This window comes from Acanthisitta chloris, unplaced genomic scaffold, assembly GCF_000695815.1.
Source record: "Acanthisitta chloris isolate BGI_N310 unplaced genomic scaffold, ASM69581v1 scaffold13570, whole genome shotgun sequence".
In the NCBI taxonomy this organism is placed as follows: domain Eukaryota; kingdom Metazoa; phylum Chordata; class Aves; order Passeriformes; family Acanthisittidae; genus Acanthisitta; species Acanthisitta chloris.
This window is the reverse complement of record NW_008651190.1, coordinates 27,996-55,230: the sequence shown is the minus strand read 5'-3', so window position 1 is coordinate 55,230 and position 27,235 is coordinate 27,996. Positions and strand designations below refer to the sequence as shown.

General features: G+C 40.2%; 1 protein-coding gene across 1 annotated transcript in view; it reads right to left on the bottom strand.

The window, feature by feature from the left end:
• The window catches only part of LOC103799838 (cubilin-like), a gene marked incomplete at both ends in the record, with an annotated part of 66,792 nt that overhangs the window by 14,872 nt on the left and 24,685 nt on the right, over positions 1 to 27,235 (bottom strand). Inside the window, 4 exons of the mRNA XM_009072190.1 lie at positions 1,699 to 1,880; positions 3,548 to 3,722; positions 9,861 to 10,042; positions 18,425 to 18,584. Coding sequence (XP_009070438.1) covers positions 1,699 to 1,880; positions 3,548 to 3,722; positions 9,861 to 10,042; positions 18,425 to 18,584 — 699 coding nt within the window. The remainder of the gene's footprint in view (positions 1 to 1,698; positions 1,881 to 3,547; positions 3,723 to 9,860; positions 10,043 to 18,424; positions 18,585 to 27,235) is intronic.

The window sequence follows — 27,235 nt, the reverse complement described above, 5'->3', positions numbered from 1 at the left end:
CTGAACAACCAATGCCTTTCAATGATTAAAAATTCAGTGCCCATATCTGGCTGTGCTGGTTTTGGCTGGGGTAGAGTTAATTTTCTTCCCAGTGACTAGTATGGGGCTGTGTTTTGGATTTGTTCTGTAGACAGGGTTGATAATATAGAATATTTTTGTTATTGCTGATCAGAGCTTACACAGAGCCAAGGCCTTTTCTGCTTTTCATATTGCCACACTGGCAGGGAAGCTGGGTGTGCATGGGAGGTTGGAAGGAGGCACAGACAGCTGACCCAAACTAACCAAAGGATTATTCCATACCATATGACGTCGTGCTCAGTATATAAAGTGGGGGGAAGAAGAAGGAAGGGAGGGATGTTTAAAGTGATGGGATTTGTCTTCCCAAGTAGCCATTACACATGATGGGGTCCTGCTTTCCTGGAGATGGCTGAACACCTCCTGCCCATGGGAAGAAGCAAATTAATTCCTTGTTTTGCTTTCCTGTGTGTGTGGCTTTTGCTTTCCCTGTGTGGTGGGTGGTTGCTGGCTGGGGTTAAACCATGCTGGCTGGGGTTAAACCATGACACTGGCCTATAAAGGTAATGAGAGTTGTGCGTGTAGCTGCAAGGAGTTCATTGAGCTGAGTACTCCAAAGTGTTCAGATGGTTACACACATTCATTGGCATTGGGTTTAAAAAAGAAACTTGTGTATCAGGCCTTTTCAGAATTTAGCCCTTAATTTGTGAGTTTTTGGGGGGCATTTATACAAGTACTGCCATCTCAGGTGCCCTGTGTTTCTGTCAGATATTTTGATTTTCTATTGCTGTGTGATATCACAGAAGACTTGAAAGTTTTTCAAATATATTTTCCCCTTCAGTGATTCCCAAATGTAGTTAATAATGTAAATAAAAAGACACAATTGTATTTCTCTATGCTTCATAACCAGAAAGGAAGAAAAAAAAAAAAAAGAACAGTCATTGCACAAAGATGCTTTGTGGCCAAATGAAATCTTCAGTTCTGCTCAGCAAAATGAGGACACGTTTCCTTTTTTTTCTGGTTCAGTACAAAAAAGCTTTACCAGGCAATGTTGTTAAAACTGATGCTGTTTTCAAAAGAGTTACAGTTCCTGCCAAATTGAGTTCTCTGTGAATGACAGTTTATCAAGAAGAGGAAAGCTGGATTTTGGTCTGCAGCCACTGTGCTTTATCTGACTAGTACTGATCACACATGCCTTTGTACTGAGTGAAGTGCAATCTGACATCAAAGGTCAAGATTTCATGTCCCTGCTCCCAAAAGGCCAAATGGAGACGTGGAGAGTTCTTCGTTGTTGTGCACTGATTGAGCAGCAATTTGAATTTCTGTGACATCAACAAACGCTCACAAACCAACAGCAGTGTGAAGCTTTAAAGAGAGCAGTGCCTCTAATAAAGCAATTAAACAGACAGCTGAGAAGCACCTGAATACACAGTGCATACATAAAGAAAACCAGCCAGCCATAATCCCTTCTGGATGTAGCCCTCCCTCTCTCCTGAGTTTACAACAGAGTGTGGGCTATCACTTACATATGTTAGTATCTCATCCTATGTCTTGGAACACGCTGTGATAAACTGCACTATAAATGGGAAAGGTTCTTATAAAAATAGTCATCTTTGTATGAGGCTATTTTGCAACTATTTCATCAGACTCATTAAGGAAACTTTTGAAATTTCTTTTACTTACTTCAACATAGTCATAGTTACACGAATGGTGATTTTCAATGTCAAAATCCGTGAAATTCAATAGGACTCTGTGGCTATAGTCAACTTGGATCACCCAAGAACAATCTGTGTTGTTATTATAAGGTTGAGGATAGTTTGGAGAATGGATTTCCCCACTGGTAGCTTGGAAAATACCACCACAGCCTGAAAAAGACATAATCAGTTTTAATCACAAGCTTTTCTCCTATTTTTTTTGCCTTAGCGAGAATCCACATCTATTTTCAAACTAAATGCACCTCCTTCCTTATATCTTCTACATTAAATTTTTGTAAGATGAGTGCTACAACTGCCCTGGATGCACAATAATCAATGGAAATTACTGTCAGGAAAGTATAACATTATCATTATAGTTGAATATGCAACAACAGTACTTGTGAGCAATATTTTTTTCTAGCCCCTGGATGGTATTAGATATTGTAAAGGCTGAAGCATTAGTGCTGGCATTCCTCTATCCTAGATACTGTAAAAGCAATTCAAAATATGATTCCTATGAATGCCACAGACCTGGCATGCTAAGAAAGCCTAGCTGAGCATAGGGTGAGAAAGCTGCTTCTGATACCACGACAGCTGGGAGCTCCTTGTTGCTCATGAGCAGTACAGCAATTGCAAACCTCAAGTTTCTACTTCTCTATACATGAAATTGAGGGTTTCCTGAGAACTCCACTCTCAGATATTGCTGACCAGAACAGCTCTGTGCTCATGAATATCTGAATAGCCTGGAATGATCGATCCTGTGTGGGAAGTACCAGGGCTTTCAACAGGACTAGCACAAACAAATGGACTTTTATATATTGGAAAGGGATGGAGGAGGGACAGAGAAAGACACTGGGATGGCTGTAGAAGGAGGCAGCTTGCTGGAGGGATAAAAAACTATACTGTTGTTGCATTCTGGTGAGTGTGTATTTTAGAGGCTAGAGGAGGGCTGGAGTACAACAGGCAATACATTGTAAAAGGATGAGAAAGCTTTGGGAGGCCTAAAAAGATAGCAAAAATAAGTAGAAAAAATAAGCCACCAGATCTCAGAAGGGGATTAATTCAAAGGACTATTGTAGACTTCTTCTATTAAAAACAAATCTTGTGCCTTTCTCATAAAACCTGTGAGAGTGGAGAAGTATAAACCTTGACAAATTAATGAATCAGTGTGCTTAATCAAGCAAAACTGCAAGAATTAAAATCCACCTCTCCTCAGTTTTCACTGCGATTATTTTCCGATAATTGGCCTTTTCATAAGAACTCCCATGTAAAGACATGTGGCTGAGTCTCTTAAGCTTGTCTCTTCCTTTACCAGGAAGATGTTCATAGCCTTACTGGCAAGGCTATGAACAAATTATCACAAGGAAAGTGGATGAACCTTAGAGAGTTCAAGTATTTGCTAATCACTCCAAATATTTTTGGAGTCCACTAAGTTCTCCAAGTTAAGCCATGTTCTCAGATATTTTTCACTTTACAGTTTAAAATCAAAACCATTATTCAGCTAATTAAGGACTCTGTATATGTAAGTGGGCAGGAAGAATTGGTAGCATGCAAAAGTCCTTTTCTGATTACAAGAATGGCTCGATTAATTATGTAGAGAAGAAACTCCAACAAGGAAGACCATTACAAAATACATAAGCAGGCCTAGATTTCAGCTAGTTAGACAATTGTTTCCTCTGTGGGTTTTTCAGTATGTCTTAGCATTACCAAATCCAGTAACACCCACATTCTCCTTCAGCTTTCAACCCTATGTTGTTTGACTGCTTTAAATGCTTGCATGGCTGATCTTTGATTCTCAGACTTCCTGAATTTCTCATGGCATTAATCAGTATACTCACCACCTGGATTTTCTTGCCAGGAGGCATTAAAACCTTTCCCTGTCACTGCTTCATCTGTCTTGAAACGGACAATGGCTGAATTGCCAGTGGTAGAGACTCGCAGTGGGTTCTGTGCTGATCTTGAAACACACAGCTGGGCTAGCCTAGGAGAGAGGAAATCCGGGCCACCATAGACCTAGAAATGGAAGAAACAGTGTCAAAGTTTTCCAAAGAGACAATCTGCCACATAGAGTACATGACAACTGTTTAGCTAGGAGAAAAAATCAACTCATTCTCTAAGTATTGAAAGTGATTCCACGTTTTTAAATGTAAAGCAGCTAAGAGAGTTATTTTCTCTGCTGGTTTACTTGGCATCTGGACCACCTGTATGAACTAAGTATGAAATCCTAGATAATTTCAGAACAGTCAGTCTTCCATTAAATAGAATTTTCTGTATGGGGACTTTGGGATATTCTTCTTCCCTGCCACTCCAGGATTATACCTTGTTTCTGTGGCCATATAAACCCAGATTTATTTTTTTTTTGCATGCTTGTGCAAACAAACTGTTTCTCTTTGCAGGAACCTGTGCTGATGTTTTACACCCCTGATGTTTAGAGGCACAGCAAAAGATGATTTTTAAATTGGGGCTAGATTTCATCATTCCTCCTGGTAAAACAAAAAAACATTGCCATTTCATTGACTTCACAGGCAGCATATACATCCAAACTATTGGATTTTGGTCAAGTAAACTACATTTTAATAATACTCTTTGGAAGCAAGGATATGTATCATTCATATTTGCCACAGAAGACAGGTTTTGACTTTTAAGAGTAATTATTTCCTACTCAGAAGAATGTGCCTCAGGCAGTTATAAACCAGGAAACCACTAGCTTAACCATCAGCAACAGTATTGTGTACTTTATAATGCACTTTGAAACCAAGTGAAGTGAATTAGGTATCAATGCTGAAGCTGTGTTAATCCTATTTCTCGTTTACCAGAAGGGATGTAGGATTTTAGTTTGAGCCCATTTATAACTGGTGGAACTGGCTTACCTTCCCTAGTCTTCCTTCTCAAAGCTGAGAAAACCACACAAGCTCAGTGCAATTTCCCAATCCAGACATGTGATTCTGGTGCCTAGAATCTTCAGTGATTGAATTTTATTGGCTCCTTGCATGCTAATGAAATGCCACCTGATATTAAGACTCTACTGCCTTCCATTGCTATGTCCTTGGCAGGACAGCAGCTGCAAAAGTCACCTTGACAGTAACCTCAAATGTGAAAACTATGAAAGAGATATACCAGATAAAGAGTGTGCTGCTGTCTTTCAGTGACTGAACTAGCAATAGATAGATTCTCATTGTATAAGCATATATATAAGCATTGTATAAGCATATATTATGTGTCAATCCTGAAGCTAAACTAGGGAATGGCAAGTCCTAATAAAAAACCAAACCAAATAAAGAACCAAATGAAAAGAACAAGAAGCAGAGAATAGGAAGATGAGGCAACAAATCGCATCAGAGTTTTCCAACCAGAAGCATCTCAAGTCTCCTCCAATATTCTATCAGTCTGGTAAGCATGAAAAAAGTCAAAAGAAGCAATCCATTAATTTCTTTCAGAAAGTGACAGTACTGTAAGAAACAGCTTTCTATGTGGCCCTTTTGCCTCTGACCACTTCTAGATGAAGGGAAACTCAATATTTTAATAAACTCTGTTGGATACTTTTTAATCTGAGAAGACTTTTGGGTTCAGTCCAAGCTAAATAGCTGAGCAAGTCAAACAAAGAGCTGAGCTAGTCCCCCCACCTCCAGGACTAAGTGTAGTGCATTGCTACATAATTTGATTAATTGTGTGCTCACTAACTGCTCAACAGGGCCTGACACTGCTCTGCTGTTAGAGGTATAAGAGAAAGAGTTTGGCTTTTAACTGGAAAAAATATTCTGTGACTCTAGGTTAATGTGAGACCCCAGAAACTGAAGCTTGCATCCCCAGAAGAAATAAAGAATTATTTTTTTTGTAAACATTATAGTCTGTTAGATATTCAAAAGACTCTATTTTGCTTTGGTGGCTGATAACACAGGCTCAATAGCTAAAACATTTTTATTTTGACTGAGACAGCACTTTTTTGCATTCTGCAGGGAGGCTGCATGACCTGAATGGATAATGGTTGCTCTGTCCAATCGATCATCTCAAGGCATTCAAGAGAAGTCAGTATGGATGAAATCACAGCTCAGATTCAGAATCTGTAATGAAGCAGTCACAGTCTGGGGAAGAAGCCTGCTTGTCTGCTGGAAGCCCAGTGTCTTCAGAAAAATCTTACTGCTTGGCTGCTGGTGAGGCCTGGTGACAGCTGCATTTGTCAGAAGTCTGTTCAAAATGTGAATTTTAAAATGTGTTTGTGGTATATTCCCTGAGTCAGAGCCACAGCATGAGATCTAGCAGGAACACATGCTATTAATCATCTAAACCAGCCCAGAGAAGCTATGTAGCAGAGGAAACAGCAGGAGTTTCTAATATGCATCTAATAAGCCTCACGGACCAGCCTCTCACATCATCCCTGGTGCTTCTTGGGGCCATCTGCACACCATGGGCAAGGGGACCAAACCCGGCTCTGACACAAACCCTGCTGGTTTCTGTAGCATTACTGCAGAAATCGACTTGGCCTGAGCTGAACACTCAGAATTGACCTGTTAGGAAAGAATTAAGGATGAAGAAGAAATACTGATGGAAATCTGAGGTTTGTGGGTCTCCTTTACATTGTTAACTGTTCAGCAATGGCCTTCTGCACAGTTTCAAAATAAAAAAGCAGTCAGAGGCATGCTCTTTACACTTAGGAGTATATTTTCTTTTCTCCTTTAGGCTAGTTCAATTAATCAGATGCTTTCACAAGAGCTGGAACAAAAACAACCTAGAGTGTTTCCATGACAAAAAACAATAAAATATTACTTTTGGCTACAAAGAGGAAAACCAATAGTTACCACATGAAAAAAGAAGAGGGAAAAGAGAATGGATGGAAAGAATGAATTCAAGGGTGTGGTTCACAAAGAATCATAGGATGTCTGAGCTGCAAACAGATAAAATAAAAATAAAAACATTTAGTCTGACCAGAGTACCTGATCCAGAGATAAAGTGATATTAGATGGCATAGCGGACACTGCCATAAAGCCCATGGTTTTAATCTGTTCTTATCATTTGCTTCTGCCCCGTTAGCTCCATTTATTGTTAACAGTCAGCATTCCAGAGTTATGAGCAACAGAAAGCTGTTTTTATGTGGTTGGTCACCCTCATGACACAGATTTTCTGGGAATAAAACTGATCCCTGTTCAGATATAACTGCCAGCAATGAGAGAGCCTGGCTTTGGCAGAGAACTACAAACTACAGTAATCCTTGATGTTTCTGTATATTTAAATGAGAAGACCAGGGCATCTAATAAAGTCTTGGAAGTGCAATAGATTGACAGGATTCCTTCCTTTTCAGCTCAGATCTACATCTTGCTGAGGTAGAATATATTTATAGTTTATAAAATTCAGAGACGGTTGCTTTCCTCTATGTATGTATTTTCAATAGAAGCTATTTAAAATATATTAACTCTTTAATTGTGTCCCGAATAATGGCTTCTATTTCCGTGAAACATTTCTGGAAAAAGTCTTTAAGAACAATTTAAAATTTGCTTCTGGATGTTTATAAGAGGAATTGAATTTGATGAATTTTACATTAACAAGGATGCTTCACAAAAAAGTGCAAGAGAGAAATATTCCAGAAACTATGGTATAAAAATGAAGTTAGCAGCAAAGGTGGTGCAATGGGAAAGATCTCTTAGAATTTTCCTACAATTCTCTACCAGGTCAAAGGGATGAGGGTGTTTTTAAGCAAAAGCTAAATGCATCCAGGAGAGCAAGTTTTGTGGTTACTGGGAAATATTTATTACAAGGCAGCTTCTTATTTCAGGGAGTAGAGAAAGTTAATGGGACGGGGAGGGATAGCAGAATTCAGAGTGACTTTAGCACTGGTTTTGACTTCCTATTAAAGCTGCAAAGTTATTTGGCTTGAAAGAAAACAGTAAGTGGTAGAACTCACTATTCAGAGGTAAGAAAAAGTGAAATCAGGAGAATAACCATGAGAAAAAACAGACTTCAAAACCTGAAGAATTGGTAGACAGGATACTCTTGGGAAGATAATGTGAAAGGCATTTGGAACCTTAATGATCACTGAAATACACTGCATCAAAGGCACACCAGGAACCATTTTTCCCAAACACTTTTAAAACTTGCGTGTGTGTGTTTTTCAGCTTGGACATATATAGACAACTGCAGGAAAGAAGCAGCTTCTGAAAATGGTTCATCTCATTCTTTTTTTCCAATAAATTTGAGTCATCATTTACCTGCGCAGACTATATCAATCATGTTGTGAATGTGTCTTTTTATAACAAAAACAAGAAAATATATACGTGGCTAGGTACATAATGCTCCTCCAAGTGATTGCAGTTTGGTGGGGGAAGATGTTCACTGCCAAGGAGGACCTTTGATCTCACACTGAGGCATGAAAAAAATTTTCCCAGTAAGTTGATTTATGTTAGGTTATCTGCCAGCAGATCACGGACAGGTGTTGGGAACTGCATGAGCCAAGGTCAGGAGACAAGTAACTCAGAGGCATGCCAATTCTGAGGGCAGGAAGGCAGGGGAGTTCAGACAGCGAGGTGGGCATCTGTGCAGATGAATCAGTAAGACTGGAAAGAAGCAAAGCATAGCAACTCAGCTTGAAATGGTAAAGGAAGAAACCCCAAAACTTAAGGTGAATGTCTTGCTCAGGGACAGAGAGCAGCAAACTGCAGGATCCTCTTAAACAGTGCCTTTAAGCAGTTTGTGTCTGGAAACCCACTCAACTGGCATTAGGCTAGCCCTCCCTCCCCAGTCAAAAAGGTGCCAAGAAAATGGTTGCCAGCCATCTATACTCTTACTGGATTGTGGTAGTTCCTAGGTGACCATCTGCAGATGTAGGCATTGTCTTTGCACTATTCAAGAAATGGTCACCCACAGCAGACATAGATTTTGTACCTATATAATGGGTTCCTCTGGGCAACAGAGGCATAACTGAAGCTTACAGGCAGATTTACTAGATGTACAGGTGTAGTAGGTACACCTGTACATCTAGTACAGGGCCCCAAAGTCAATAGGATACTCAAAGCACAGTGTCCATGTCATCAAGACTTCCACTGCTTTGCTGAGCTAGAGAAGCCTGTTTCAGAGCCAGAAAGCTGGAGTTAAGATACACATCTCTTCTACTCATACAAATGCTTACCAATCTATCTATCTATTTGGCAACTGTATATCTAGGATCTGCTTTAGAATATGGGAAAAGTTTTCCAGGAATACTGCTGATTAGTGTGCACTAAGTAGCATAGACTGGAGAAATCAAAGCTACAAATGTGAGAATGGGCCACAGTAAGTAGGTGTGGATGATGGACAGAAAGATGTCTAACACATCACATCACCCAGGGGATGAGGAAAAGAAAGGCTCCAGCAGAGTGGTACAAGATCTCTTGTTCAGTCTTTTGGGTTCACTACAAAAATATTAAGATGTCACCCATGTATAAACATCAATGAAGGTCCCAACCACTGTACCTCCATTAGTGATCTCAAATGTCTCTAGTAAGAGAAATCTAGAAAGTCTGTAATTCTGAAGAATTTACTCCTGAAATTATTTCCTAAACCTTCTTCTTGCACTGGAAGTCTATTCAACTCTGTTAGTTGAGATTGGTCACCTGGCTGCTTCCAGTGTGAGCACAAAGATGTCATATACAAGGGGGCCATCCAGTCTTGTAAGTCCCTTAAAGGTCAGTACACCCTTAGAGAGGACCCTTTTCTCCTTGTTCCACCACCCTAAGATGACTATGACACTGCCTCTTCTCTTCTTCTTTGTTTTCTGAGTACAGAGATTCTTCATAGTTTTCAACACTCAGGGACTTCCTCGGAAGGTCCTACACAAGGTCTCACCTTATTTATGTTCACAGTGATCCATTTTCTTCCTTTACATCAGGAAATTGTTCTTTGTAAAATATGTACTTTTTAAGAGTGAGTTTTTCAAAGCAGTTTTCTCTCTTGTTAGGAAATGTACAATGCCTAGTATCATTATTAATTAAGGTATCCAGATACAAACAGCATAAAGCAAAAGATAATACTATTGTGGCTTCTGTGACAACACCTGTGAAACATCATTGCAACCACAGCAGAGATCGGAAATTGCAGTAGAATTGTTTGTTCTGCTCCTGCATTTCTTGGGAAAACAAAGCATACAGCTTGTGTATTTTTGAGGAATAACTCTAATGTTCTTACCTCCAAAACATCGTAGCTGCAGTTTGGGTGGTATTCAATGTCGAATTCCTGAATGGTGAGTTGAATGCTGCTACCAGGTGCTGTGTGGATGTACCAGATGCATTCCCTATTGCTTGGGTATCTGCTGGGGTAGCCAGGACTGTGAAATGAACCAGAAGGGCCATACAGTTCTTCTCCACAACCTGACAACACAGCGAAGCAGCCTGTCAGTGTGGGGCTCTGGAAAAATTCACCGACAGCTCTGTGATAAGGACAGGCTATAGCACCCATTGCATAGACAAATGTGTATACTGGGCTTGAGGGTCTGATCTATCACAGGAAGCTGAGGTCTAGCTGGGAAGAGAATAGCAGGCGAGACCTGCTTGCATTGCCTGCAGTAAGTACTTTACCTCCTCTCTTGGTATATTTTGTACTATACCTCAGCATCTTCTTTGACAGCTGAACAAACTGATACGGAGCAAAAAGAGTGACTATTTTTTTTGTATTGACCTCTATCAGGTCTAGAAAGCTGAAACAGATCCATCCTCAGCTGTTACTGACCTCAACTAATACACAAACTATGTTATCATGGGGAGGCCTTCCTATTGTTGTAAAAATGCTATTTCCCATTGCTTTACAAATCACAAAATGCAGAAAAAGACAATGCATTTTCCCTCAGCCCACTCAGCGAGATTACAAGCTGCCAAGTCACAGTGGTTCACGCAGCTTTCTGACAGCTGGTGAGTTTCATGTCCCTTTTTTAAATTCAGTTCTAACTGTGCAATTGTAAGACAAGCCATGTTTGAAAAGTTACGTGCTTTCTTTTCAGATCAGAAATTATTGTCCAAACATCACTCCCCAGGCCCTTGGGTGGCTAAGTTCTTGCATATTATGAGCTAGATTAAAGATAAATAAATAAAAACAGCGAAACAATGGATCAAATGCAGGCCCTGGTTTGACAGCACAAAGCAGCTGAACACCTGAGACTACAGTTATATCATTGCTTTATATGGAGATGTGATAACTACTGCATTAACCTTCATTACTGAGTTCCAAGGACACCACCATCCCAGTCCCCCGGTCAGCAGGGTGAGAAGGCACAGCAGCCCTCCCAGTGTCAGGGCAGATTTAGATCAGCTACATTCATGGTGAAACTCCACTTTCAGTGCAGCCAGTAGGGTGGCTGTGCATCTATCTATCACATGCAGAAAGCAAAGGAATTGTGTGTTTGATCTGATTTTACATGTGTGTTGCTCTGCCTTGCAGCAGCATTTTTTTCCTCTCTACATTACAAGCCCCCAAGTGCTTCATTTGGGTGCTAATCTTTTGCTTACACAGGTTTTATAGGGTCACTTGAGATTTGTAAGTAATGCCCACTCTCCATCAATCTCTTCCAGAGGTAAGGTTCTGTCATATAGCAAAAAAGTCCCAAAACACTTAATAAAACCATCTAACAAACCATGAGCTCTATATTCCCAGAGGTGAATACTGTGGTATGTCAGAAGTGATAAATAGTATCTGTATCAGAACCTTTATTTACAGGAGTTTTTTAATAGCATAAAACAAATAAACTACCCCTCTGACCTACTCAACTATTCCACACAGATGTGTAAAACTCATCTAATCTTGATTAAGTCTAAGAATAATTTGCAACTTGTACAAGGCATCTTTGGCCACTGCTCTGCTTGACACCTTTTTTTTTTTTTTTTCAGGAAGCTATAGATCAAGATCTACAATTAAGTGCAAATACTTTCCTTAACACCTTCTGTGACAAGTTGGTGGCTGCTAAGCCCCGGGAACATTAGTCATGATCTCTACCAGAGGGTTTTTCAGCTCCTCATTGAAAACGAGTTTGGCTTTGCCACAGTTGGCTCTAGGACTTCTAGGACTGCAAACCACAAATCTATGAGAGGAAAAAGCAGCGGGTCTGAAAGGGAGCAAAGCAATAAGAAGCTATTTTAAACTAAAGAGACATCTAAATACAGACATGAGGAAGACTCCAGCCATGCCAGCAATGTAACACTGATCTCTTGCAGCCATCACCCAGTACTTACTGGAAAACTACCTTTCAAACACAAGAATTCCCACAGTTGAACAATAGGTAGCTATAACCCAGGAAAATCTTTACACAGCTGATGTTGACCTCACACATGAATTGTCACAGGCTTAGTTCTCCCTTTTTCTCCATCTTACTTCACACAATGCAGCCTGGGCTGGTTCACCCTATAGCCACAAAGTTACATTGTCAAGTTACAGTGTGTTTCAATCCAGAAGCTAAAGAAACTTAAAAGTATATTTCAAGCCAATCTTGCCTTCAGTCCTTATGGAGAGAGACACAGAAAAAGGTAATTAACTTCCTTTCCCAAGGCCTGCCAGCACAGGTAAATGTTAACCCCTCTGAAACTTTGATATCCATGAACATTTCATGCGAGAGACAGAGAGGAATAAAGCTTCAGTGTAACCCACCATCCCTTTTTTGTTAACCAGTGTCATCATAAAATTGCCTAATTTTCTGCAAAAGAAACCAGGTCGTTGAGGTTTTGCTACTGGAGAAAAAAGATGTCGGGGGTGGGGAGGAGTGGGGGGAATTTGCAGGGTGAGTTACTTGCTTTCTTTTCTCTCAGCAGCCAGAGTTACATAGCCACTAAGAACAGACTTCAGGAGGGAAAAGCAGGCTCACCAGCTTGGGAAACAGAAAGATTTCTCAACAAACAGACTCGATGTCTTGGCTCCTGAGGGGGAGGGAACAGGGAGGCAAGGGAGTTTCAGCAGGCAAGAACAAAGCCAATTGCTATTTATCTCAGCCTGAAGAAAGCTGAGAACATTTTAAAACTAAGCAGGCAGTTATGACTCAGCTTCTCCTATTAAGAATTTCCTGATAGACACAAAAGGCATGTTTTTTATTTAAACCCGAAATGGCTCAGATGAGTGGAAACCTTGTGTGCTGCTCTTTGAGGCACAGACCTTTCCTCCCTGCAAACCCTTGCAAGCAGCATTCACATTACTCACACTCCCTCTCCAGAGAGGTTTATGTTTTCTCTGAGCTCAATCAATATTCTCTGGATGAGGTATCTCAAGCTCATGAGTAAGAAGGTCAAACTGTTTTTAACGTCCTATTTCTTTTCTTCCAGCTACAAATGTTCACCAAAGAAAAGGCTTTTTGTTAAAATGAAGTGATTCTTCTTTACTGTTCCAGTAAAATGGAGGTAAAGTTTAGGTTGCTGTGATTTATTTCTTATAATGAATGTGCTGAACTCATGTTGCCAATCATTTCTTAATTGTTTGCAAACAGAACGGAATTGCTCGAGTTTATGCCTCAGTATTCACTGACTAATAGCTGAAAAAAGAACTAATTGATCTTTGCAAATATGTGAACTTCACACCTGAATTTTTTTGGCTGACCTGCATATACCAGTAGAAACCTCCACATCAGAGCAGAAGCAGTTTCTGAACTCTCTGGCCAATTGGCAGAAAGTTTATATATTACGTTTCTGCTCTTATGTGGATGAGGTAAGAATCAGTTGTGTTGTGCTTTTCTGAAAATACAGATACCAGTTGAGTTTAATAAAATATTTACAGAAATACTTCAGAGATTAAAGCAAATATTCCCAACTCACTTGCTACATTACACTAAAATGAGAAAACTTAAATAATGTTAGAATAACATTTTGAAATACTTACAAAACTTTGATTCATTATGTGAATACAAACCTCCCATCTCTCCCAATATTTGCATTTGTCTACAAGCAGCAGATAAAAGTTTGCTTCTATTCAAACAGATGGAATTTGTGCTGTTTATGGCAACAAAGTAAAAAAAAATAATTGGTCTTTAGGGGTAAATAAAAACACAGAAGCAGAACCTGTTAATTGCTGCATGACTTCAGCTCTCACTGAAATAATAGTGAACAATCCCAAACGATTCTGTTCCTAGTGAAACATCTTTAAAAGTTTTTTCTCAGCACAGAAATACATGTTCTTTCTGTATGTGGACAGATATGCAGACAGCTGTACTGTGCAAAAGTTCTTGCAGCTGAACTGCATACAGCATATGCCCAGTTTGTGCCAACCTCCTCACAGGAATTTTGGAAATGTCAACCCTGCAGTTAAACTGAGAAAAAAAAGAGAAGAGAGGGGAGATACTCTTTTAGTAGTGTGAAGGTCTTGGAATTCCCTTGAAAAATGCTTACGACAACTACCTACTATGGTGTTAGTTGCTAGGAAATCTGACAACAAATAGAAAGCTCAGGAAACATATATTTGGTGGTTTTGCTTTCCTCTAACTAAAATGTACGTATTCATTGAAGATTGTGCAAGGGATGATTTATAGATCTTTCCATATTACTGCCTGTCTGGTTAGCAGATGGTGTTCATTAACCAAAGAAGAATCCCTATTCTCACAAATAATTATAGCTGAATAGAAATGTAGTAATTTGTGGAAACCTCTATTATTGGCAAGGTTTTCAGATTTATTCACGGGTATGTGTTAGTCATAAGCTAGAAAAATCCGATCCATAAAGGTTAAAATGAACTGACACCGTTCCTGTAAAATCAGAGTTAGGGAAATTAAAGAATTCAGAGTTTTCCAGTTGTGATGCTCATGGTGAAATGTTTCAATAAACATAAACTGACTCTAACTGCAAGGAGCATGTAGTAGAAACATTTGTCTCTACCACACTAATACTTGCATGAAGTATAACTTTAATTTGATTCTGAAACTTTTGCCCTCTTGAGTAGGTTTAGTTATAGAATGTTATCCAATGGATGAAAAGGAATAATTTTTGTGATGAGGGTTTATGCAAGAGAGTAAAAATTCAAGTCAGAAACAGTTTTAGTTTTTTCTTCTTTCTGATTTGTTAATCACTTCTGTAGCATGACTATCATTTTATCAGCTTCTTGAATTCTGGTATTTTTTCAAGATGTTCCAATCTGAAATCAGCAAGATGGATAGTAAATAGACTGCTGAGAGCCAGAGACATAAAGGCAAATGTAGGCATTTAAACAGGACCCTTCAAGATATGGAATGGCAAATGGCCACAGTTCCCAGATCAGCTGCCAGTGTTCAATATCAAAAAAAAGAAGCCATTTTCTAGCTCTCAGACATTGATCAACCTGTTCAGAAATGAGTATTTTAAGAAAATTTTGGCTCTTATTCTTATATATTAATTTGGGAGGTGGAGGGAGGCCTAGCTTGCTGAAGAAACAGAAATTAGTTCATCCTTAGCTCTCATAGAGAGCATGTATATGTTTTTAATGGTCAGACTGCAACATAAAAAGCCACCTCTGAACATGGTAGCAACCAGAACTCAAAACAACTACTCAGGACTTCAAAAGATCAGACCCTGTGCATCCTTACACTTAATGTGACAGAAAGACATCAAAAAGAAATAGTCATTTTTGAAAACAGAACAAATGGCAATTTGCCCAAGCCCACACAAGACATGACCAACAGAGCCATGACTCAGGCTTAGAAAATCTGGGCCTCAGCTCCCTCATTGACCTGCAGTGTGATGTTCTCCTCAGGAATCCTAATGGATGCCTAACAAATATCTGCAGTGAATGGTTTCTGCATCTTAATCTAATCGAATCTAGTCTCTGTTTCTGTTGTTCTTCCCTAACAATTTAACTAACAATTTAACGTTTCATCTGACACAAGTACTGAAAATGTGAAACAGAAAGCAGAATAGTGGCTGCAAATTTTTACTATGCTGAGAAGAGACAATTAAATGCATAAGCTCTACCAACAATCAAGTTACCAAATGAGTAAGCTTCCAATGAAATGCAGATGTATATATAAAGCAGTCAGCTCCTACATGCACATTGCTTAATAAGGTAAGTGATGGGTCTAGGAAATATGTGTCTTCTCAGATAGTGACAGTTGTCACTGGTGTAATTTTGCACTGAGACATCTTTGCCCTCTTGGGCTCCAGATTTTTTATTTTTTTGTTAAGGAAAGCAGCTTGCTTGGCATGCCATCTTTGCAATATCCAGACAGCTGCCAAGAGTTTGTTCTTTCCCAAAAGGCTCATATATGCTCCAAAAAATATTTGCCTATATTAATTTTCCTAAAAGAGTGTGAAAATGGAATAAGCACCTTGCAGATTCAAGCCTTCCTCTGGTGAATAATCCTCCTGAGGCCTTGGCTGCTGAAGAAAACATTAGTGATTTAGCCAAATCAATTCTAAATCCATTCTCATCAATGAAACCCCTTAGAAGAACGGTGTAATTTCAGAATCACAATCATTTTTAAATTGAATTCTTTGCACTAGATCTTTCCATGCAAGTTAAAATTATCTAGGACACTTTTAAGCATAAATAACAGCATTCTCCTAAGATCAGTTACTAATTCTGTCCTTGTGAAAGCCTAAAGAGTGGGTTTCCTTCAGCAACCAAGATCAGTAGCTCAGCAGCTGGCAAGATCAGGTGCAAATGTTTTAAATCAAAACAGTTCAAATTTATGTCATGTGTGGCACGGCACATGGTGGCAAATATAAGTGCTGCTCTCTTTACCACCAAAGCATGCGAGTGTCCTTGATATATATCTCGTAGATGCTTCACAACTGCTAGTTAAAGGAGTGCATGAACAGCCTGAGAAATAATTCACAGCAGCTCGAACTCTAGAGCACACAGTTGTCACTTGAGCAGAAATAAAAGCTCTTCTCTCAGCAGTATATGTAGCCTTGTTATTTTCTTGTCAGGTGAGATGTTACCAGATCTGGGTGTAGATTTTCTTAGGGATTTGCCCTCAGGGAAGAAGGGACCTGAATCCTTCGCTCTGAAATAGCCAACTCAAAGGCTACATCTCCCTATCAGCTCCCCTAGACAAGGAGACTTTTTTGAGTGAATTTTTTTTTGTGCACTTGAAAGATTTTCAGATGGGAGAGGTAAATATAGTATCCCAACCACAGGGACATATCTAATTTTATCCAGTCCAGAGCAATGGTATATGCCCAGACAGCACAGACACCAACAGTAAGATAAATACCCATATTTGTGCATGACACCACTTAAGAAAAAGGAAAGTGCTTGGAATGAACAAAAAGATGACAACTGTGGTCAGCTCTGGAGGAACTTGCCCTCATATTGCAAGCTGTCACAAGTTACAGCTGTGACATTCAGAGCCAGCAATGACATTCCCTAAGAGCCAGACCTATCTGACCCCACAAGATCCTGGTCTGCTGCTTAGACACAGCCCTACATTAGCAGTCTGGGCCCTGTGCAGCATCAGGCTGCAGTTTAGTGTCCAGAAATTAACAGAAGGGCAGTGCTGTCTGACAGAGAAGTGAATATGTCAGTGCAAAAACGGAGTACAGAGGGGTGGGAAAAGAGGGAAAGCACAAGAGTGTTTACCACTCAGGCAGATTCTGGAAAGCTTTGAGAGCTTTAGAAAAGCAAGTTAACCCAGCACCATGGCTACTGTATGGAGCTGATGTCATCTGGCTGTGCATAAAAGCCTCCACTTTTTCTTCTTTTGTGCAGTCCCAGAATGACATCACCCTGAAGCACAAGAACGTTACCTTTGTGCTGCAGCCCTTCCCCTGCTGGCTCCTGCCACACAGCCCACTCCTCCCACATATGTCTCTCTTTTACTCAGAAATGCCCCTTCAGCCCTGCTTGAATGCAAGGCACCACTGCCTAGCCATGAGAGCTCTCTGGGAGCCTGCAAACACCAGCAGTCTGTGGTAGGGGCAAGGAGCTCCTATTCAAACAACTTCTAGCATGCCATACACCTCAGCAACCCTCAGTGGGGCCTCTGCAGCCCACTTCAGCCTCTTCACAGTGCTGTCAGACCTGAATGGTGTGAACTGATTAGACAGACAGGGCAACTGGGGCGATTTAATTATTTTCAAGGTTGGATCCCCTTTGATGGGATGTACAACAGCACACGATTTAATCTTGTTACAGTCCACTATTGCTGTTAAATAAGCAGAGTGGAAAAAAGAAGCATTTGTAGCCTCACTTATGAAGAAACTGCAAATATAGTTTGCAGTTGTACAGTCATTAGCAGAGCTGTTTGTAACTGGTGTGCATGCTTGCCTGTTTAATAAGGCTTGTGACAGTCTTCAAGATATGCAAGAACAAGAGAACAAACACCCAAAGAACATCCTGGCCAATGTTATTTCATGCAGAGAAGAGGGGTGGGGGCAGCTGGAAGTGAACACTACCCAAGAAAACAAGTACCACTAGAGAGAAACCTGCACAAAAAACACAAGTTTACAGAAATGGGGCAAACTGAGGGCTGACCGTTCCCATCAGAAAGCCCAAGTCACTCACAGCTAGCCTGAAACAGCATCTATCTCCTGTCCAGTACAGAAATTCAGGACATAGTCCTCATCCCTTTGCCTACTCCTGCAAGTGAGAGCATATTTCACTGACAGCTCTCAGCCCCTAAACAGATGATCTTCAAAGGTGTACATGTGCAGAAACACTCACTGGGAAAGTAGTTGAAGAATTATGAAGAAATGCAATGATTTTAGAGCTGTAATGGGTTATTTCTTCTTAACTGACATAGACCGGCATAAACTGGGGCTCTATTACACATATAGGGCAGGAAACCTACCTTCCCAGAGGAAACCTGGCTAACTTACCATTAGCATGCCACAGCATCTGGAAGCCACTTCTAGCATTCAGTCCATCAGAATAAAACTCCACATGAAGGCTGGTCCCTGTAGTGTTCCCTGCCAGTGGAAGAGACCGTCCACAGAAAGTGCCTATTAGGTTAGATTGTACATCAGGTCCATCATAGAGCTGAAATGAAACAAAAAAATATTCTAGTGAGTAACAAGCAGCTCCCCAATTCTTAATGTTTTCTACAGGATTTCAAAGAAAAAACAGTGAGACTTCTCACACTGGCCACCCTTGCACAGCAATATGAGCCTGGGGAGGGTGGAAATATTTAGATAAAATGATGACCAAATATAACCGCAACATGCCTTTAAACCTGGCTGCACACGGTGCAGAGTAGGAAGGTTTTGCTCCTTCTGTTTTGGTGTGTATCGGGGGTTGCTGGAGAAGAAGATAAAGGGCAAGTGGCAATGAACTGAAATAGGAAGAAAAATGGGATGTCACAGGTCTGATTTGTTCATGCATCTAAGATGCTCAGTGCCTCCACACCCCTTAGTGACAACCCTGTTTACATCTTCATCCCTTTCAAACTGCACTAGGGTGATATCAGTACTGACTGGGCTTCTGAGGGAGACAGCCAAGCAGTCAGCATCACCAGGGCCTCTCAGAGTAGTGAGGACAAACTGAAAACCAATAGTAAAGTAAATCTTCAGAAACAACAAGTAAACTTCCTATGTGTTTATGGTTTCATGATATTATGCTAGTGTCCTGCTTTGGAGGAGAAATGGACTGAGCCATATTTCTGAAGTTTAATCTCAGTCATACTCTATGTGACAATATTTTGACAATCGGTGTGTTGGCAGATGCAGCCAGCCTGAAAATCTCTCTGTTCCCCAAATACAGATGAAAAATCTCCAAACCACTCTTAAAACAACCCAAAAACCAACAAAAGCAACAAAATACTAGGGAAATATTCCTGTATTAAATACTGACATCTTAAGTTAGTCATATACTCTCATTTAAATGCAAACACTTAATACACGTTTTGATGGGGTGATAGTAGATACTTCGAGCTTTTAAGCCTCTTTACACGAGTTGTCTCCAAACAGGTTTAAATGGTCTTTCAAATTCGAGTTTTGTGACTTCTTTCAAATCCAGTAAATCACACTGAATATGGATCTATGTTCCTCACCAAATACCCCAATGCCCCAATGTCATTTTTCAAGCATGAGGAGTATATTTTTTGCAAAGATGGTAAAAATGAGACATTTTAGCTAAATTAACTTTGACTTACAGGATCAGATTGCTGGTTGTTGTCAAGTGAGGAGTTGCTTTATTATTTCTACTTTTGTTACTATGATTCTTAAAGTTTAGAAAAACAGCAACCCTTGTGCTTTATTATCACTTTGCCACAGTTCATCTGATCTTCTGTCTCACAGAGCATATCTTTGTAACACAACCCAGCAAATTGCTGGCACAGAAACCATGTCTGAACATTCTCATTGTGAATTTTTGGCATGCTTCCTTTCAGAATTTCAACAAAAACTTTTCTCTGTTCTGAAGCCATCGCTGTAAAGTTCTCTCCATGCGAAGAATCAAATCTATGATCTCTAGAGAAACAGCAAAGGTTTATTTATCTTTGCTCTCCATTCAAATCTCTTTTCCAAATATCTTTGATTTCACTAAGAATTCTCCTGCACTTAGCACCCATAGTATGGAAGTAATGGTATTACAGTAAATATTGATTAAACATGCTAGCTACTAATTTTTGCACACATTTTCTGGCAGACTCACATATGGAAATGAGTAATTAAACCCTCAGCTTTTCTATTCAAGATGTTGGTCTTGCAGAACCTTCAGAAATCATGTTATTAATTTAAAACATAGTTGGGGCCGAGACATCTACTCAAACGGTTTCAAATCCTCAAGCAGATAGTCTAGTTTAAATGTCTTTATTAAATTAAAGAAAAAATCCAATAAATAAATTGGAGGTAGTTCTGCCAGAAGTTAGAGGCAAATTTCAGGAATAATTCTATGGTAATATTCCATGGCCTATTTTATGACTGGTGACCATGAATCTAATACAATGAAAGCCTCAAAGCATGTTGAGTGTGTTTCAACTTAAGAACTATGACTCTATTTGGTATGATTTCTCTTGACAAAATCAGAAAAGCTGGAAAGTTTCTAACTGCAGACACATTGCTGGTAGTTCTTGCAAAGCCTTGATCAAATGTATTTGGTAATAAATACAAAATTGACATAAAGATTAGATGTATGTTGAACATCCATCTGTATTCTTTCCAAATGTAAAGCTTGAAAGACCACCTGATAGACAGATGAGCTGTCCCATGCTCAGCATTACATTATGACCTTCTTCCAAGCCAGGCTGAGAGCTTTACACATTCTTTTAAGGCTTAAGTTCAGCAAAATGAAATCAAGTCAGATCCAATTATAATTTTTAATAGTACTACTTCCTTTGACAGCTTTGTGGTATATGCTACTCATATTTCTGTGGCTTCAAGCCATGGAACTCCTACACCAGAAAAATATGAATGGTGAAGAATGAATCAATGCAGAGATCATGAATCTGTGCTCTGAATAGAAGCAAAAACTATGTTAAGATAGAAATTCACAATCAGCTGTTTGCTTTAATGATTACAAATGAAAAATCATTCTAAAGAACTGTGGACTAAATGATACCCAGAAACTTTCAAATCCAAACCAAAAACCAAGCTTTATGAGTCTCCTGCAATTTGATTCATCATGGGAGTATTATTTTTATCTAAGACAGTGAATGCCACATTTCTATGTAATTTCCGCTGAAAACAGTCTGTCAGTTTTTCGAGACACAAAGAATGGTTACTATGGCAATCCCTTCACGCAGTGCTGCCCCGTGGGTTTGGGTTCAGAGCAGTGTTTCACAGGGAATTTGAGTGCCTGGCCAGCTGTAACTCATTGAGAGAGGCAGAACCAGGACTGCTAGAATTACAGCTGGGGTTTTTGAGCTGTCTTTCATTACTAAATGAAGGGAACAGCTGTGTGTGTTCACAGGGCATTTTGAACTTCTCCAGCCACCTTTTGCTCTCACACAAACACAGGCAAGTGAAACTGAAGCTGAACACAGCTCTCATGAGCCACAATTTCTCTTCTGATCTCTGAGATAGTGTTTCTTCTGTAAGGTCCTGCTTTGTCAGCTGTGCTATCTTAAACTGCTGCAAATCGAGGGAAGGTTCTTCTCCAGGCTGTATGAGGCAAGGTAGTCCCTTGGACTGTGCAAGAGAATTGGATTTTGGGGCAGTTTATTAGGCACTCTTGTACCATATTGACTCTAGGAACTGGTGATTGGCCTCCCTTTCAGCTTCTCATTGGGAAGAAAGTGCTTGCTCCCTTTCTGTGTATTTGTTTTGTAATGTATTTACTTGTTCAGCCCTTTTAGCCTCCACCAGAAAATCCAGTGCTTTGTAATGATTTTGGCAGACAGTCCAACAGGCAAGATATGCAAACAGCTGCTGCACATGTTCAGATCCTTAGCCTCCCCTCTTTAGCCAAAGCAATTGCCCAGCAGCACCCAGGACACTCCATTTCATCGACCTGCACTCTGGCACCAGGTCCAGGCAGGGATGTAGTACACTCAGATGAATTATTAGGCATGGGCTCAGTAACTGTTACGAGCAGCTCCTTATCAGGCTGCCTAGGCATAAGTGCATAGGCTGACACAAAAGTAAAAAGGGGAGGTACCAGCTCTCTAAGGGATGAATCAAGCTGTGTGACTGCCCTGCAGCAAAGTGGCAGCAGAAAACCATCTGCTGTATGTTAGAGTAGGGCTGGGGCAGGAGGGCTAGCCAAGGCTGTAGGAAGCGTTCAGCTTGAGTAGCTCTCCCAGGGGAGACACCATGGTCACCAGTATTATATTTTGGCTATTCTGACTCTTCAGCCTGGAAATATGTTGCTGACACCAGTAATGATGGAGGACACAGCTGTTCACCTCTCACTTGAAGTGCAAAGCAAACCAGCATGACCTGTGTCACAGAAAAGCTCATGGCCAGAACTGGAGCAAGGGCTCAAGGACTGAGCTGACCAGAAAAAGGAGTTTGTGCTGCGTGGAAAGAAATCTTGAACAAATGGGAAGAATAAACTTTGAACATGCTCTATTTGAGCATACTTGAAGCAGGAACATTTTTCTAGCTGAGCACCTTGTCAAGCTTATTCCATCTTGCAAAGTGAGCATTCTAGACAGGTAGTGAGACATCAGCTGTTCAGTTTTCCTGGCATTAAACTGATTTTTAATTTCTTTTTCAGGGCAAAATGTTAGTTTTCTCTTGGAGAACTTCATTCCTGTGAAAAGGCATGTTATTTTCATCAGGAAAAATTATTACAAAGCAAAAACCCAAGGCTAACCTGCCCTGGAAAAGCAGCTGCTTATTTGTATTGGTCATAACACTTAGCCTTGATTCAGAGACAATAGAGTCTTCAAAGACAAACTTTCAGTTTCTTATGAGGGGAATAACAATCCTATGGATACTGACAGTTCTCATTGTGCTGTAAATAATATTATTATCACATGTCATTAATTCACTATATAATTATGAGCCATTAGATCAATAATTGTCTCAATTTGAGTCTTGAAACAAATAGTTTGCAGTCAGAAAGCCTTTTTCTGGGGACCAGCAGCAACAGTCCTGGGCTGTATTTGCAGAACTCAGGAAAGGAGATTGTGCCTTGGATCATCAGATCAGCAGAGTTGTGAGTGTCCCACCCATGGTCAAATCCTCTATGACAGTCTCAAAGAACTATTCTGACTCAGACAAGTATCCCTTTCCTCTTAGAAGTGGGAAACCTGATATGGGATTGTTTGACTGATCTAAACACCAGAGGCAGTGATTACAGGTTTCTGAGTAGTTCTTCCTGAATGGGAAGGAAATTTTGGAAAGGAAATTTTGATGGCATCACAACAAATATGTTACCAGAAAACAAAATGGAGCATAAACCAGGCAATATAATTGTCATCTAAGTAACAAAATGAACTCCAAAGAGAGATGCCCATTAATTGTTGAAGCAAGAATTAACACAAAAATAATTAATTTCCAAGCAACACATTTCCTTCCAGAGGAGCTAGAGTGGAAACTGAAGAGCCCACAGGTCTGTCAGCTAGAGGAAAAAAAACAACAAACTAAAGCTCCAGGATGTGGCTCATTACACTAGCTGAACACCCTAGAGACATTGTTTCATAGAAACAAACGCAGCTTAAGACTTTGAGCAGCTTACTGCATGGAGCCTTGATACTTCTGCACAAACAGGAGTGCAAAATAAGGTTATGTTTCTCCTTACATGATGAGGTGTGTGTTTGCAATTGCCACCAGCAAAAAAGTCCTCCTTAAGAGTCCATTCTAATATTTTAATATGATTGTTTAAATGTGTTTATGCCCTAGATGAACATGATAAAAATCCTTGCTCTGACAACCATAAGCCACTTTCTTGTCTCCACACAATGACACTTTCACTAATTAACCATTTTATTCCATAGTACAGTCGAGTTTGATATCATACATCACCAGACATGTAGGCACACTAGTTAATTTAGTATATGGAAATATATAAATGTCCAGATTTTAATCATAAGTTTTATCTTAGTCTATGTTTTGTATTGTAACCTGAGCCTGAAATACTCAGAACCCTTTGAAAGTTTCAAGAAATGTTAAATTCCACATTCAGTAATTATTTTTTAAAAAATATTTTTTCACCTCTTTCATTACCACTTACTGCCTCCTCAAAGAAAACAAGCATTTTTAACTACAGCCATATCTGCTCATCCCTCTCTTTATAGGAAAGTTTTATTTCTGCAGATTATATGAACCAAATTTTTTTTTTAGCAATTAATGAACTATAAGACTGCAAGAAATGCAGGGTGTATCTTTGCATTAAATTTTAAAATTGATTTAGATAGAGGAGTAGGAATCTGCTGTTTAAGAAAAGAATGCCTAGGAGACATCCACCTAGCCAGTCAACCCTAAGACTTGCACTCAAAACCTTATTTGTTTAGCACAATCTTTTAAATCCCCAGACCTGTATCAGGAGAGCACTTCCACCTAATCACCATGCTGTCATGGACAAAATACAAGTAGATTCCTGCAGTGTCTCTGCAGCCTTTGCTGACCAAGGTACTGCCTGGGGATGATGCCTTTTGGGCTCACATGTGCCTGCTGATAAGGTTGTGGTTATTTTGGCAGAGTGCCTGCTTTCCTCAAAGCCTTAGAAATTGAGGTGGTTCCTCTGCAGCGACAATCCACTCATGGTGGAGGACACAGGACTACTTTTGAGCTTGGGACAATAATAGTTCTTCAGCAGAAAGCTGTTATTGTGGAAAGAGCTCCTTTCAAAGGGATGGGGCTGTGCCCAGGGACACAGCAGCTGGGGGAGTGGGAGAGGTGTGCCTGCTCTGAAAAGTCCAGGGTGGTCTGAGCAGTTTGCAGTGCTGCTGACTCACACAGTGCTGAGTGCTGCTCCTCATGTTCTCCACCAGCCCAGATGAACTGCGAGTGCAGGCGACATCACACTGACACCAACAGAGGCCAGAGAGGGCAGGATTGCCTCTGGGAATCCCTTCCTTTTCATAGAATCATAGAATCAGCCTGGTTGGAGAAACTTTGCATCATGAATACCTACGGCAACTAAGGAGAGTTGCAGCTTGGTCTCAACAAATGAAGATGGGAGAAAAAGGAAATGTTCCTGCCTCTTAGGCTTTCAGGCTTGCTTATGGGAACAATGCAGGGGAAACAGAAGTCCTTCAAAGTCTAGTGTGGTTTTCTCTGAGCTGTCTGGAGGGTTCCCTTTGATGAGGGGAAACTTCGACCAAATTAGATGGGGTTTCTCCAGCCACAATGTAATTTTGTATTGCAATGCTTGTGCTGAGTGGGATAAGCAGATAGTTTCACAGATGCTGGGCAGGCTTTCCAGCACAATTTGGAATACAGAAGAAGGGCAGAGGAAAGAAGTATCCAGCTGCAACTAGATGAGTCCCAAAATGCTCTGTTTCCAGCAAGGGACGTGTCCACAACCATCATATGGTGATATTTCACAGTCACTTCATTGTACAATTCTTTTTTTCTGAAGAAACAGGCAAAGTCACATTGCTCTGAGCTGGCAGGGTGTGGAAAATGCCAAGGCCATGAAGGTCTGACTCATTTTCTAAGTCCAAAAGCAGAGTCTGTGCTGGCTTCACTCGTGCTTTTGTCATCTGATGTCTCTGTAGGCACCATGCAACCCTTTCATCACAACAACTTTAGCTGTCTTTGGGGGGGAGAGGGGGATGTTGCATGTGTTTGTAAGTTTGCTGCTATATAACCTTTCAAACAGCAAAGCCAAAGTCTACTTTGATTCTAGCAATGCAGGTAATTAGGAAAACAAATATCTGAACCTGAAGCCAGTCTTGTCCAGGGTGGGCAGCTTTTTGGCCTGACACTCTCCTTTGGAGTATCCAGACCTCTCACTGAAAATCAGTGCATGGGCTAAGATTTTGTTGTATACAAATGATGAGGCCTGCCACAGAAACCTGAGGAGAATTGTCACTTTTATCCTTATAGCCTTACACTGAAGGATGTCTTGTGGAGGCCCATAAACCCCTGAAGGAATTCAGGGATGGGCTGGTGTGCTGCCAGCTTGCATGGTAATATGTTAATGGATACCACTGCAGCCTGGCCAGCAGGCTGTAATTTGATGTCTGTGTGCAGAACCTGGATGGGTTTATTTCATGTATCATCTGCTTCCCCAGGGCGATGTACTACCAGTGACATTTTGTAAATCAGTGCATAGTCATAAGCAAAGCCACTCTCTGTGCTTGGAGAAGTCCTGCAGCACTTTAAAAAACACACACATAAATAAAACGTAATAATGCTAATCTCCTAATATGCTTTAAGCATATTTACTAATTACAAAAGGGAGTAAAACTAGAAACGGGGTAAGAAATTTTTATGTTATTATAAAAAGAGGATGACCAGATGAGTGCGAGCGACAATTATCTAACGCAGTATTACCAGATGGAGAAAAAGGATATTATGGCACATCCCTGGAATGCTGCTGTGGTTGAAAAAGGGGGGGAAAATGGACATATCCTGTCACTACCAGAAGGAAATGAAACTGTTCTCAGGAGCAGATGCCATATTAATTACTGTACTCATTTGATACTATTCCACATATAAATGTGCAGTGGTATTTTACCTACTCTGAGCCTAACTGCTGAAAGAGCCTGGATTGCTTAAGTATGCTGACAGTAAGGAAGCAAGGAAGTGCATTAGTCCAAAGAGGAACTCTGTCCTGCCCTGCAGCAGAAGAAAGACATTTGTTGTTATCAGGCAGTTGTTTGTCCCCATAAGACATTCTTTTGCATTAACCCAATGATAATTCCATTCCTGACATTATATACACAGACCAAAGGGGTGAAACTCAAACAGAGAGCTCTAAAATTTGTTTTCCTCCTTGAAATAATTTCACTATCTGCTTATCAAGCAGCATCATGCAAAAGGCTGGGCAAGGTCTTCCCTGTACTTATTAAAAGCAGATGCTAAGCACATTGGACTTCAAGGGACAGCTGTACTTTCTGAGCAGAAGAACATAGAGGGAGAAAGACAGAAAAAATAGTGTTTTTCAAATAATTTTTTTCTTGGATAAGGAAGGAATAAATTTCAGTCCTACTGCAAGACTCTGCTCTTCAGGGCAATAACATGACATTCTCCCTACTTATAAAATAGCTTTGCCTCCATGGAGATTATGTTCTACCATACTAAATAAGAAGGTAATTCATCATTAAGGATGGGTAGTTAAATAGATGCTTGTTCAAT